Source organism: Sminthopsis crassicaudata, chromosome 3 (genome assembly GCF_048593235.1).
Source record: "Sminthopsis crassicaudata isolate SCR6 chromosome 3, ASM4859323v1, whole genome shotgun sequence".
NCBI lineage: Eukaryota > Metazoa > Chordata > Mammalia > Dasyuromorphia > Dasyuridae > Sminthopsis > Sminthopsis crassicaudata.
In genome coordinates, this window is record NC_133619.1 from 437,259,237 (window position 1) to 437,273,424 (window position 14,188).

General features: G+C 37.0%; 1 protein-coding gene across 2 annotated transcripts in view; it reads left to right on the forward strand.

Annotated features, from left to right (window-relative positions):
* The first annotated feature begins 3,598 nt into the window (after window positions 1–3,598).
* CHN1 (chimerin 1) overlaps window positions 3,599–14,188 on the forward strand; it is a 258,773-nt gene continuing 248,183 nt past the window's right edge. The window contains exons 1-2 of one of the 2 annotated variants that reach the window (XM_074303053.1): window positions 3,599–3,789; window positions 3,934–4,129. In XM_074303053.1, the coding sequence (XP_074159154.1) occupies window positions 4,111–4,129 (19 nt within the window). In that variant the 5' untranslated portion in view covers window positions 3,599–3,789; window positions 3,934–4,110. Of the gene's footprint in view, window positions 3,790–3,868; window positions 4,130–14,188 lie in introns of those variants that run through there. The other variant, XM_074303055.1, reaches the window with a different exon arrangement.

Sequence of the window (14,188 nt, forward strand, 5' to 3'; positions counted from 1 at the left end):
TTATACTCATTTCCCAGTGTTCCTTCTCTGAGTGTAGCTGATTCTGTCCATCATTGATCAATTAGAATTGGATTAGCTCTTCTCTATGTTGAAGATAGCCACTTCCATCAGAATACATCCTCATACAGTATCATTGTTGAAGTGTATAATGATCTTCTGGTTCTGCTCTTTTCACTTAGCATCAGTTGATGTAAGTGAGAGCATAAGAATTAAAAAAAATAAACTTTGAAATACTTTTCTACTAAATGTGAGGCCTTCCCCCCCTTTTTTAGAATCCTGTCCAATATGTATCCTAATTGATATGATTCAGATCACACAAATTTAAAGAAATAATCTGATGAATGAATATGTGTATACATGTGTTTATTCATATATATTATATATGTTTATGTGTATATGCATATGTTTATTCATATATCTTACACCTCTCTTTTGTGACATAAAATAACTGCTGTTTGTTTTAAAATAATTTCTTTTGAAAAGATTCTTAACTGTTATTATGTCAGGCACCTCTGGAAAAAAACCTATCTGGAAAAACCTTTGAGCCCCTTTTCAGAAAATAAAATCCATAAGATTACAAAGGAAACAAATTATGTTGAAGTAGTTATCCAAATATTTTTTAAAAGTTGTGGATCTTAGGTTAAGAAGCTGTGATCTATCAGATAAAAAACTGGACACTGGGTAATAGTCACAAAACATCACAAATGGAAAGGGCCTCCACAGTTATCTGGTTCAATTTATACCTGAACAATACCTGAACTTATACTTATAGGATTCCCTCTACAGCATATCTGGCAAGTGATCATATTTGATGAGAATTTGCTAATCATTTCAACCTAGTGTGAGATCCATTACCTCTAGAGGCAAGCTAATTCTTCTTTTGTATAACTCTAATTGTTAGGATTTTTAAAAAAAATCTAATCTAAAATTGATCTCCCCTCAAGTGACTCCCCGTTCTACCTTCTTAGCTCAAAGTGAACAAATCGGCCCTCTTCCATATGACAGCTCTCCAAATACATGAAGACAAAGATCACATCTCTCCCAAGTTTTCTTTCTCTACTGAACTTGCCGATTGCTTAAACTGATCTTTGTATGATATGAACTCAAGGCCCCTTCACCATGCTAGTGTCTTTCCTTTGGGCATCCTCTATAACGAAGACTTTTCTATGAAGAAAAGTGTTCCTAATATTAGGGGGAAAATCACCTCAAATATAATAAAGGAGAATTATGAGGGATATATCACCTTACTTATGTAACTCATACTGGTTATATGCAATATATATATGTATATATATACTTATATATATTTAATTTTAGCTACTACACACTTTCTAATATTGTATGAAAAGACAAAAAATGTAAAAGATCTAGAATATAGACAGGAATCTAGAATCTCTTTGTATCTGTTGAAACCCCTTGATTTTACAGATGAGAAAAATGTGGTCTAGAGATAGGAATTGCTCTTTCTGAGATCTCATAACTAGTTTGAGGCAGAGTAAAGACTAGAATTCAGTTCTCTTGATTCTTAGTTTAGAATCTACTAAATCTGAGTTTAGGATTATGAATTGCCTATGAGTTCAGTGGGAATTCTGTATGTTGAAGAAAGGGAAACTTTTCTTGAGATGCAATGGTCACACAGATCATAAGTGTCTGGAGTTTGATTTGAACTCAGGACTTCTTGATCCAGGGCTGGTGCTCTATCCACTGCAACACCCAGCTGCTCTGAGAGGAAAACATTCTAGAACAGTTTCTAGACATAGAGTGGAGCCTTTGATTTCTCTGTTGTCTAGCTAAATACCAGGCAGGTGGCAAACTTTAAATGCCTGGAGATTCCTATCCTTAAAGTTTCTTCTAGCTTCCTATATTTCATTAGTTGGGATTTTCTTATTTGTTATATTTCAGGAGAACAAAGTGCAGTTCAAAAGGATGGGGTTAAGTACAAGTGAAGATAGATTTTAAGTATAGATTTAAATTTTGGGGTGGGCGTGTATGAAGATTTGTTTTGATATCAGTGATTTAAAGTGAGCTATTCAACACTATAGAGTGGGGGGAGGGATACCAAACACCCAGTATCTAAAACATCTGTCTATTCATGTTGGGTTATTTTTTTAAATCTCCCCCCCTCCTCTTTTGTTTTTTCTAACTATCAGAGCTGTCTGACTTCAAACAAAAGGCCTGGCTCCTCCTCATCAGCCCACCTTTCTCTCCCCCTCCTTTCTGTCTGCAGCAGATTAATGATGCTGAATTGATTTGGTTTTCATTCTCATTTTTATAGAGATTTGGTCCTCGAAATGACTTACAAAGAAATTATTTATATGATATTCTGGGAACAACTTGAAAATTATAGAAAAGAGGGGAAGTGACTTAGAGGAGCTGCAGGCACTGACAAAAATATGCAACATTCATATGGTAGAGGATACCCAAAGAGAGAAAGAAAGCAGAACTAAAGAAAGGAGAATAAAAAACTCCCTACAAAACTGGAAAGAGAGAAAGTATCAGATAGGGAGAAATATTTATTTATTTATTTACAGGAAAGGAGCATGGCAACTAAGGGGCATTGAATTTTTTTTTTAAATTTGAATTGTAAAAGATTAAGAAACTCATAACAATTTTTCAAATGCATATTTTGACAGATAATCTCATGTATTTTATATTTTAATTTAGAAGGACCTGTGGTAGGAGAGTTATCCAAATAAAACCTGCAGGAATTAATAGGGAAATACAAATGGTTTTAGGATCAGTCTATTGTAGGAAAGTTTAAAACGCCAGCTAGTGAAAAATATTCACTTTGAGGGTGGAAGGAGGTATGGTGGTGAAAGAAAAATGTCAAAGAAAATTAGACCTGACCCTGAACCACCTAGTTTAGTAAATTGCTGTCCCATCCCAGAAAAGCTCTTAACAGGATTCCTGTTTCCTCAGAGATACCTGAGATCAAAGCCCAAACCCTAAGCCCAAGTACAGCTTCAGAGAAGCTCGTCATATCTCAGGAGCCAGGCTCAGCTCAGTCCACTCAAAGCTCTCTCTTGGTTACGGGATTCCTCTTTGAGCGAATCCCCTCCTATCCATACTCCAGGCCTTTGTGCTGGCCTCCTGTTTTCCTCCAGCAAGGGGAGGACACGCTCTTTCTCTTTAGAGTAACAGCTGATGTCTGCTCCTCCTCGAAACCCATTCAAAGAAAAGTGTGGGGATACCGAGGCTGGATATTGAGTCCTCTCTGTCTCTGTCTCTGTCCCTCCTCTCCCTTTTCCCCATCCTTTTCTCTTTCTCCTTCCCTTTTTCTCCCTGTCTCTCCCTCCTTTTTTCTCACTCTCCCTCCTTTCTCTCCTCCCTTGATTTTCCTTCCCTCCTTCTCCCTCTCTCCTCCTCTCTCTGTTTCTCCTACACACAAACTACTAGGCAAGCCCATGTGTGTGTGTTGTATGTAAGGATGGGGAGCTATTCTAAGAAGGGGGTTACACACACGTACACACACACACACACACACACACACACACACACACACACACACACACACACACAGAGGGATGCCCGGTTACCATGGGAACACAGGCTGCAGCCTGGGAGGCGGGGATGGGGGAAAGGGCTGCTGGTAATCAAATGGGACAGCAAGATGGCGTCTGGAAGACTGCAGGATGCGGAGTGAGCGGCAGGAGGAGAGCGAGCCGGCCCCAGTCATTGCCATGCCCCGCGCCCTCCCCCTGCCGCCGCCGCCGCCGCCGCTCCTCCTCTTGCCCTCCCATTGATTGCACGGCGGGGCAGCAGCCCAGCTTTCCTCGAGCAGCCTGCCAGGTATCTCAAAGCACCCACACTGAGTGTAGGCAGTAAGCCGATGAAAGCGACAAGTGCTTGTTGGGCATCTCCCTCTCTCCTTTTTTTTTTTTTTTTTTTTTTAAATGAGCATGACAATAACGGGTAAATAACTTTTTCTCGCAGCGTCTCCTCCCTTCCCCGCTCGCCACCACATCCCTCCCCCCACCCCCCACTCTCTTCCCCAGCCCCTCCTGCACCCCACTTCCTCTGAGGTGTGAGAGCTCCGAGCCAATGCAGTGATATCTGGCCAGCCCTGGGAGTAGTGAGCGGACCAGCGAGCAGGACGGCCACGGCTCCGAAATGGCCCTAACCCTGTTTGGTAAGTGAAAGCACCTTTCCCCCCAGCCCAGGTAGGCGCGGCGCTCTCGGAGCGGATGGAAGTCGGGGTGGCCGGGAGGACCGGCGGAGTGGGGAGTCCTCTGGGCAGTCCGGCCGCGCGGGTCTCCGCTGGAGAGGCAGGCGGTGCGGCCGCCGGGCCACTGAGGGCTGGCCAGCCGCAGCCGGCCGCTCGCGCCCCTCTCTCCCCTCTCCCATTGTTTCTTCTTCAGCCTCGTCGATGGGCGTGTGCTCCTCCAGCTAATTTCTGGGCTGCGAAGCTAATAGCTCTGTGCCGTGGCGAAGGTCTGTAGCCTTAGCTAGGCTCCGGGATGCATTGTAAATGCACCGACTGACTAACTTGGGACCGAAGTTAGCCAGTGGTTTTCGAAAGGGGCTTTTTCCTCTAGTCGATAAAATAAAACCCGCCGGGAAGTTTATTTATTCTAACAAGCTGTCTGATCCTCTAAACTTCCCGGGGATCGCCAGATGCATGTGTTGCTTCCTGCCGGGGTCGGGTGGTGTACGTGGGCTCTCGGGGTGAGTGGGGTGGGGGTGGGGACGCGGGGGGAGTGTCTGATTGTTTTGACTTCCAGGTTCTTTCATAAGCAGCAGTAATTAGTTGAATTAAAATTATTTGGATTTTGAAAAGTCTAAAAATCGACACTACGTGAATAGGCAGAAGAAAGTTGGTCAATGAAAAAATGATCTGAGTCTGGGGAGGCTATCTTTGTTCAGAAGTATCTAGGAAGAAAAAAACTGTTATTTCTATGATGTAATTACATGAGTGCAAAAATTGCTTGGTGCTATCGGTGTCTTATCTAAGAGTGCAATGAATGAATTTGAAAGAAATGGGAGTAGATTTTTTTTTTTTAATACATTCACTACAGTATGTTACAAGCACACCCACTAATTCAACATGTGAAAATTCTGATTAAAAAAAAAAAGTAGGGAGTGGTTGTTCTCCTTATAAAATAATTTACCACAGGATTACAATAGTGACCTCCTCTGGTGAATCTAAAATAATTAACTTAGAAAAATCTGATTTAACAGCAGTCAGATAGTAAGGGGAAATGTTATGAATATCTGATATATTACTAAGTTACAGATGATACTACGTCTCACGTTAAATTGAGTTACCGTCATCCAGGCTGAGGTGTTTTCATGCTGATAGTCTAAAGTGAAATAAAAAATCATGTCCATAATTCAAATTGCAGACCATTTAGAAGAAGCCTTTTTAAGTTGATATTTTTTCAAAGGCTCTCTTTGCTGATTTATCTTGACTGAAAGATGTTCAGTCTATATACAAACCTTAGCGATTCATTTAAAAGTACTTTTACTCCAAAGGAGCATTTCAGTAATTTAACCAAAAATCAAATTTTTTTAAAGATAAAAAAGGTTAAAAAAATGATCATTTTGGCTTTTTAATATTTTCTTGTAGAAGAATATTTTCTTGTGCTGTAGTGCCAAGATGCTATCCAAAGCAAAGTCAGAGATTAATTTAGTTTCAGCACCAAATTTGTCTAAATTTAATTTTATTTCCTAAAGATATTCTTGTTCTCTTTGGGAAGACAAGCTACACATAGGTGAACTCTTCCTTAAGAACACTGAGAGGTACATATGGATATGTGGAATGTTTTAAAACTCTGATACATAAAAGATATTATAAGGAGGCTAGATCCAAATTACCACAACTTAATTTTTTTTCACTTCTCAAGAAAGAATGTCCATCTAAAAGATGAAATATAAAAATGAATTTTGTTTTGTCTTTACTACAGATTAACTTGTTACACATGAAATTATAATTCTTATGTATCATTACTCTCACTTCTTTATAATGAAAAAAAGCTGCAGTGTACAAAACTAGGAAGGAAAGAATTAAGTATTTTTCAAGTAAGTGTTCCAGCCACTGTGCTCAGTGTTTTTTACAAATATTATGTGACCTGATCTTCATAATCCTGAGAGATAGGCTCTATTGTTATCCTCATTTTACAGTTGGAAAAAGTGAGACAAACAGAACTTAAGTGACTTTCCCAAAATCACACGGCTAGTAAGAATCTGGATTTGAACTCATAGCTTCCTGATTCTAGGCCTAGCACTCTATCCCCAATGGTGATAATTCTTCTAAATTCTGTTCTTGTCAAGACACAATGTGACACCATGTTTTAGGAAAATCATTGTTAAACTGGAAGCCTCTATCTTTCTTTTCAGTCATAAATTTGTGATCTTATGAATGTCTAGAGAATGGCAATTAGGATAGTAAAGATTCTCAAGATTATAGTGTTTGATGATTGGTTGAAAGAATTGGAAATTTTTAGATTGGAAAGGGAAGGCTAGGTGGTAAAGTAGATTGAGCACTGGGTTTGGAACAGAAGGGACTCATTTTCCTGAATTCAAATTTTGTCCCAGATGTTTTCTAGCTGTATGACTCTGGGCAAGTCATTTAATCTTCTTTGCCTCAGTTTCCTCATTTGTAAAGTGACTGGAGAAGGAAATGTCAAACTATTCCAGTATCTTTGACAAGAAAATCCCAAATAGGGTCACAAAGACTTGGATACAAATGAAAAACAACAGATTGAAAAGAAAAATTAGGAGAGCAGAATAAATGTTTTCAAGTATTTGAGAAGCTGTCATGTGCAAGAGAGATTACACTTAGACTTCTGCTAACCTCAGAAGGCAGAACCAGCACAGGGAGGGAATGTGGCAAAGAGGCACATGGGCACTTGATGAAAGAAAATAATCTATAACAATTCCTATCTAGTTTCCAAAAATGGAAGTGATTCCTTAGGAAGTGCTGGATTCCTCTTCACTATTTCACATATGTTGGACTCTCATATGCTAAGTATGAGAATTCTTGTTTAGGTGTGGGTTAAACCAGCTGAACTCTGAGGCCCTTCTCAATCCAAAGTTCTACTATTTTGTTACATAATACATAACTGAAATGGGACTTGGGCTCAAGACTTTTGGCAAAGTTTGCCAAACCAGCTACACCAGCCTACCAAGGACAGTATGATAATCAACTGACAAAATTATGTGAGCATCTCAGTAGAAAGAACTACAAACATACATACATATATATATGTGTGTGTGTGTATATATATATATATATATGTATATATATACATATATATATGCACATTATCAATAAATTACTCTTTTAAATTAGCAATTGAAGATTGCTGAGTTCCTGGGAGTTGCCTGTGGAATATTGAGGTGAAGGCTTGACCAGATTCATACAATTAGTATGCCATGGAAACTGGCTTTCAGCCCAGGGTCCTTCTGATTCCAAATATATAACTTTATCTACTATCCCTTGCTAACCTTTTCTCATAATTATAATGCACAAAATGCTTTTAAAAATTCTGGAGAAATAGCCAAATATATCTATTTTTCTACAACTTTTAAAGTTTCCTATATTTATCTAAGTATGTAGTTGGATGATTTTTAAAATTTTTGAGTCAGGGAGGAAAAACAAGTATCACCCAGAATTCCATGTTTCTATCTGAAGCTCTTATAGAACAGAATTAAAAGTATGGCTTCTATATAGGCTTTGATGCTATAATCCAACCAGCAAATGTAACCTATATATTGAGGTGGAATGAGCCTCCAAAAGTCTTCTACTTTGATTGTTGTTGTTCAGTCATTTTGTAGTTGTGTCCAACACTTCTGTGACCCTGCCTGGCATTCTCTTGGCAAAGATATAGAGTGGTTTGCCATTTCCTCTCCAACTCATTTTATAGATGAGGAAATAGAAGCAAACAAATTTAAGTGACTTTTTCAGGGTTACTTTAAATCTGCTTTAGTGGGCTTCTGGAATGGCCACAAAACTAGCTGGGTTAGATGCAAGAGAATCCTGCTAGGTGAGGGCTTTGGGATTTTGATACCTAGTACTTTCAAATCAGGAAGGAGTTTTGTAGATTATGAACTCCATTCTCTCATTTCACAGATGAAAGAACTAAGGTGAGGGGAATGAAGTGACTTGATCAAGATTGGTTATTAGCAGAATTGGGAATCAAACTTCCATCTCTTCAAAAAAATATCATTGATATTTTTGGTTTTTATGTCATAATCGCTTCTATATTCCTTCCAACTTAATCTTCCTTTATAATAAAGGGAAAACAGTTAATCAAACAAAACAAAACCCAAACCAATAGAGTGATCTCCTCTTGTGTCCTCCTACAGCTATACCTCTTACACTTTTCTCTGCTGAGAAAAGGGAGGCATGCTTGACCATTATTAGCTAAAACCCTCATTTCTTTCTGCTGGACTATACTGCCACCTAGTTGTATGGGGGATCTTGTTTCTGCTGCCTGCCTCAAATATTTGACTTTGAATGAAGATTTGATTCCTTTGGGGACAGCTGAAAGGCATCCCTGTTCCCATCTAGGTAGAGTATGTCTTGCCACACCCTCAGCCTCAATTTCCCTTCCTCCTATTATTACTTGAATCCTCTTCTCACCCAAATGTCTACAGATCCCATCATGAGTTACACTATTATGACTTAATCCTTTCTACTATCACCAAAAATCCTCAGAGCACCAATGTTATTCTGCTAGACCAACTCCCAAAAAAGTATGACTATCCATGTACAGCTCTTAGTTCAGTAGAAAGAATATGTTTTTTATGAACCATTTGAGAAACTTTTTTGTTTCCTGAACATTTTTTACAGAGTTTAATTTTTTAAAATCACATTTCTACTTTAAATATGCTCTACTTAAAAGCCTTTATGGGAAGAATCCCCATCAGGTAATATGTTTTGCCTGACAATAGGCATTAGAAAAGAAGAAAATAGAATTAAATGAGGCCGTCTGGTATATTGGATAGAGCTTCATCTGTCTGATATTATCACATAACTTATTTGTAGTGAGAGAGGGCTAAATCTCCTGACCCTCAGCTGAGTTCTCTATGAAATTAATTTACCCTTTTCAACCTTAGTATCTTACTTATAAATAAGTATTTATTATGATTACTTTTACTTGCTTGAAAGAGTTTTTTTAAGCAATGTTTGAAAATGACAGATGAGAAAATGCCTCAAAAAATAAAAATATCAAACGTGAAGCATCAACTATATTGTCCTTTGCTTTACTGAACCTCACTGTCACTAAACACAAAAAGGTGAGTGAAAACCAACAACATGATAGAATGTAAGTTCTTTCATGACAAGGACTGTTTTATTTTCTGTTTTTTTATTCCCACTGAGTAACACAATGCCCAGCACATAATAGGCCTAAGCAAATATGAAAAGGATTGAACTTAAATGGATTGAATGGGATAGTATTTAACTAGAAAGATACAGTAAGAGAACTGTTAGTTTGAAAACCAATTTTGTTGGTAGGAATTGCTATCATTCTTTTGGGTGTTTTCCTTCCATCTAAATTGCCACTGCAGTCAGAGACACAAATGAGTCTTTTTAGTATCTCACTAAAAGGTTATGCGTTTTGAGCAATGAATATAGTGTCAGGATTAAATATGGGTTACCCAAGGCCTGGATCAAAATGTGAACCTTCAGCTTCTCATTGAGAATGCAGCTAATTAGGCTCTCCTACCACACAAAGAAATATTAATTTACCAAGAGGATTAGCTCATGATTAGTATGTAGGGGAAGGCTTTAATCATAAAGACCCAGATATTTCTACAAAATACAAAAATATATAGAATAATGAGTAGGTCAAAAGGGAGACCACAAATTCACATGAGAAATTATGTATGGGTAGTGGGTAGTGGGTTAGTCAGAAAGATATTTTATAAAATTTATCTTCCTCAGTATTTTTTCTCTTTTCTACCCTTTTGTGCAGAGTCTTTTTAATACTATAAATCAGCTTGTGCCCTTCAGACAAGGTTAGGGTTATTTTGATATGACTAAGAAAAAGGCTACTTTTCCCCCTTCCCTTCCTTAACATTTCTGTCAACAGCTGTTTTCTCTCACTGTGTATATCATTCCGGCTGTGGTCACACCTGCCAAACTATTTTCTCCTGGGTTTCAAGTTAGTCATCAGTCTTGTTAATCCCTTCTTCTATAACCTCGGTCTCAGTTGTGGAATAGAGATACTAATTCGGTTTTAAAATATGTGCCCTTACTTTGTGGAGATCTGACATTATTTAAGTGAAATATAATATAAGAGTTGGTAAAATTGATACTTTTATATACACAATTTGGAAGTTGCTTCAGCCTTTTTTAGCCACACCATATGGATTTTCTCTTTTAAATTAGTCCCAATATCAAATATAGGGATATAGTTGTTGTTGATGATGATGATATTGTTGAATTCATGTCTGACTCTGTGACCCCACGGTCCCACACATATCCTCCACTATCTCCCAAAGTCTGTCTACTGTCCATTGCCATGGCCATGCCTGTCATGTTCTTTGCTTTTATGACACAATTTAACCATCTTAACTTCTTTCATCCCCTTCTCCTTTTGCGTTCAAACTTTCCCAGCATCAAGAGTTCATTTCAGTGAGTCCTATCTTCTCATTATATGACCACATTGTTAGACATATTTTATTGTACAAATCTAAAATGACTCTATTGAAATTAAGTATCCATTTGTGATCAGATTGGACAAAACATCCACTTCTATTTTGCTGTTGTTTGACATATACTAAAATGATATTCCCATAGTTTGTTATTTCTTGAGATTACACTCCAAGGAAAAACTGGGAAGATACCCCAAAAACCCAAAATTCCCAAATCACAGCATATAAGCCAAATGACATATCGTGTTTACAAAACCATTTTAGGCTTTTATAAACTTTTTTTAAAAAATTAATGCAACTCTAAATACAGTTTACTCATTTTGTTTAATTAAAATTGGTTCCTTAATTTTTAAACTATAAAATTGAAAGAAAATGAAGCTTGTGTCTAGTTAATTTATGTGTATTCATAAGAGAGCTGATTTTTGAAGCTCTGTTTTATATCTAGTAAGCATTTTTTCCTTAAGATTTGTGTGCGATTCATTATGGGGGGAGAGAGAATGTGAAATAACAAAATGATAATGATAAAACAGCAGCTAGCATTTTAAAAATGCTGTCTGATTTTCTAGATTGCCTTGCATAAGAAAAAAAAATTGTGGTAAAGGCATCCATGTGTTTTAAATGTTTGGCATTAGTTTATTTTTTTAAATGAGTAAAACAAGTAATTCCTAGACTAAAAAGTTTATGCTTATAGTTGAAGCAATTGTGGAAGAATGAGGAGTAGGAAAATAGAAGAATTTGTAGCTGTTTTAAGAAGTAGAAAAAGATATGGCACCAGGCCATTTTATCCATTGTTCTTAATCAAGCTGCATGGAAAGTTCCTTTCCCTTTTCATTAAAAAAAATAATTTTAATAGACTACTTTTGAGAAGCATTCTTTTGACACAGTGGAAAAAGTAATGCTGATGGTCAGTTTTATATCTCACCGTTGAGACTTAATAGCTAAGTAGTCCTGGGCTAGTGACTCAATTTCTTAGGCAACAATTTAAGATTTACCTTCTAAGATTGGTACCTACAGTTGGTATCTCTTGTTGGAATTCCTGTAACAGGATTTCCCCATGGTGTTGAAATTGAAGTTCTTTCCTATTTTCTTGTAACCTTTCCATGCTAAAATAAGCAGAAAACAAGGGTGCACAGAAAAATGTTAGGGAATGTCCTGAAACCTAATGTGTTGAAAGTCAAACTCATCATTATATTACTGAGAATGACATTCCTTTTCAACTTCCTAGTTCCTAATGACAGCATATTCTTTCAGCATTTATCTAGGTGCTCTGTATTGTATTACACAGATTCCAGTCACATAAGTAGGTATGCCTTGAGGGAACTGATTTTAGACATTGAAATAGCAGCAGAGCAATAGATAATCAGAGTTAAGTGATTGTCTGGGATGTGATTGGTGTGGTGCATCTCACTCAATCCATCTCCTTATAGATATTTAAAAAATATTTTTATTTTTTGAGAACACAAAAAAGGAGAATTTCTATATACATAATGAATTACAGAAAGAGGAGTCTCTATGAAAATGTGAATCTCTATTTCATACTTCTTGCCTTTTTAAAAAAAAGTATATAACAAATTCCACATGTTACTTTTAAAACTGTCCTGCTTTTATGTATTTATTTCTGAACTTCCTAATGTGCTTTCCAGTGTATTTAAAAATAATGCTTTGATGCCCCCCTCAGTATTATTCTACTCTTTAATCCCCATCATTGCTGCTTTTTGAGTCTGATATATTTCTATACTAAACTTTCTGTATGTGTGTGTGTATTGATCCTCTACCTTTTTTCTTTAAAATAACTGTGATGTTCACCTGATCCCTGCTTCCCCCACTGCTTCCTTAGCTTTTGTATGTTCTCACATACCTCAATTATGAGAAATAGGAAGTTCCACTTTCTTCTTTCTCCTTTCTATACTACCATATTTTATCCTTCCTATCTTCCCCCTCTTAAACCCCTCAGAACAGAACTAGTACACTCCCAGGTCTTCTATTTTTCCTTTTAAATTCCTTCAATACATGTTGAAAACATTAAGATTCTGAAGGAGCACCTATTTCTTCTCCCCAACAGAATATTATAACTACATCATCACACAGCCTTTCAATTATTCAAAAAAACTTTACCTTTCTAGGTTTTACTTGCCTTGTGTTTGCATTTCAAAGTGTCTACTCAGTTCTTTTTTTTATCAGAAATGTTTGAAAGTCCTCTATTGCAACAGTTTCTTTTTTCCCCCCTAAAGTATTTTACTTAGATTTGCAGTGTAAATTATTCTTTATTGTAAGTTTATATCCCTTGCCTTCTGGAATATTGTTTTCCAAGAGCTCCTCTCATATATAGTTGAACCTGCCATGTCTATGTGATCTTCATCTTTTTTTTTTTCCCTAAAAATTACTTGAATTGCTTTTTTCTAGAAGCTTGTCGTATTTTTTTCTTTTGATGTGAGAGTGCTGGATTTCCGCTATTGATATGCCTGAGACTTTTCCTTTTGAGCTTTATTTCAGGAGGTGATGGGTGGATTCTTTACATCTTTATTTTGCCTTCTTTTCCCCATAGATCTGAGCAGTTTTCATTGATTATTTTTTTTGAAATCAAGTGTCTAACTGTTTAAAAAAAATAAAATCATGGTTTTTCAAGTTCAATGACTTTTAAATTATCTCTACTTGCTTTCCAATTCACTTGTTTTTGCCATCAGATATTTTGCATTTTTTCTTATTTTAAAAAACTTTTTATTTTTGTTCCAACTTTTTAAAGTGTCTTATGGAATCATTGATTTGTGTTTGGTTTGCAGGTATCTGTTATTTGAATTTGCCACTTTTTCTTGTAAGCTATTTATTCTCTTTCAAATTCTTTCCTCTAGATCTTAAATTTCATTTAAAAAATTTCTTGCCTCATAGTTTTTCTAGGCATTTCTGTAGTGCTTGTGGAAAATTTTTTGTCTTTGAGATTTTTAGAATTACTCTCTCCTTTTTTGGGTATCTCTAGGTATTCAACAATTTTTTATGCTGGTTGTTTATTTTCTTTGTTTACTTATCTCTCTAGGTTTAGTGGATTGAGTTGAGATTTAATGTCAGGGTCAGACTCTGACCTCTACTGTACTTTTAGTTGGGGTGGGCAATCTTATTTGGTCTTTCTTTGGGTCCCCTGCATTCAGTCAAGTGCTGACCTTCACCTTCTGTGGTTAGGGTCTTCTAGATCTTTGAAGGTGAGAATGCATGATCTTCAAGGTTTTCTGGCATATCAGGACAAAATGTTAAGGATCTCTGAGTACCTGTGTCAATGTTTTTCAGATGTGAACACTGTAGTGCTGTGCTTGGTTGCTTCCTGTGACGGCAGTCCTCTGGACTTTCAAGGTCCCTGACTCAAAAATTTCTGAGCACCCTGGGATTTACTTAAGGATAGCTGCTGTTTTTGCTGTCTCTGGACACAGAGACTTTCAGACTACATGTGTCTGGTCATATTAAGAGGCTAATCTGTGTTTGTGTTGATTTTACTGGCAACCTCCTTTCTTACTGACTTCTGGCTGACTGGCACAGTTCTGGGATAAAAGAAGTCACTTTCTATAGTTTCTCATTAGATTTCATGAACACTATTATT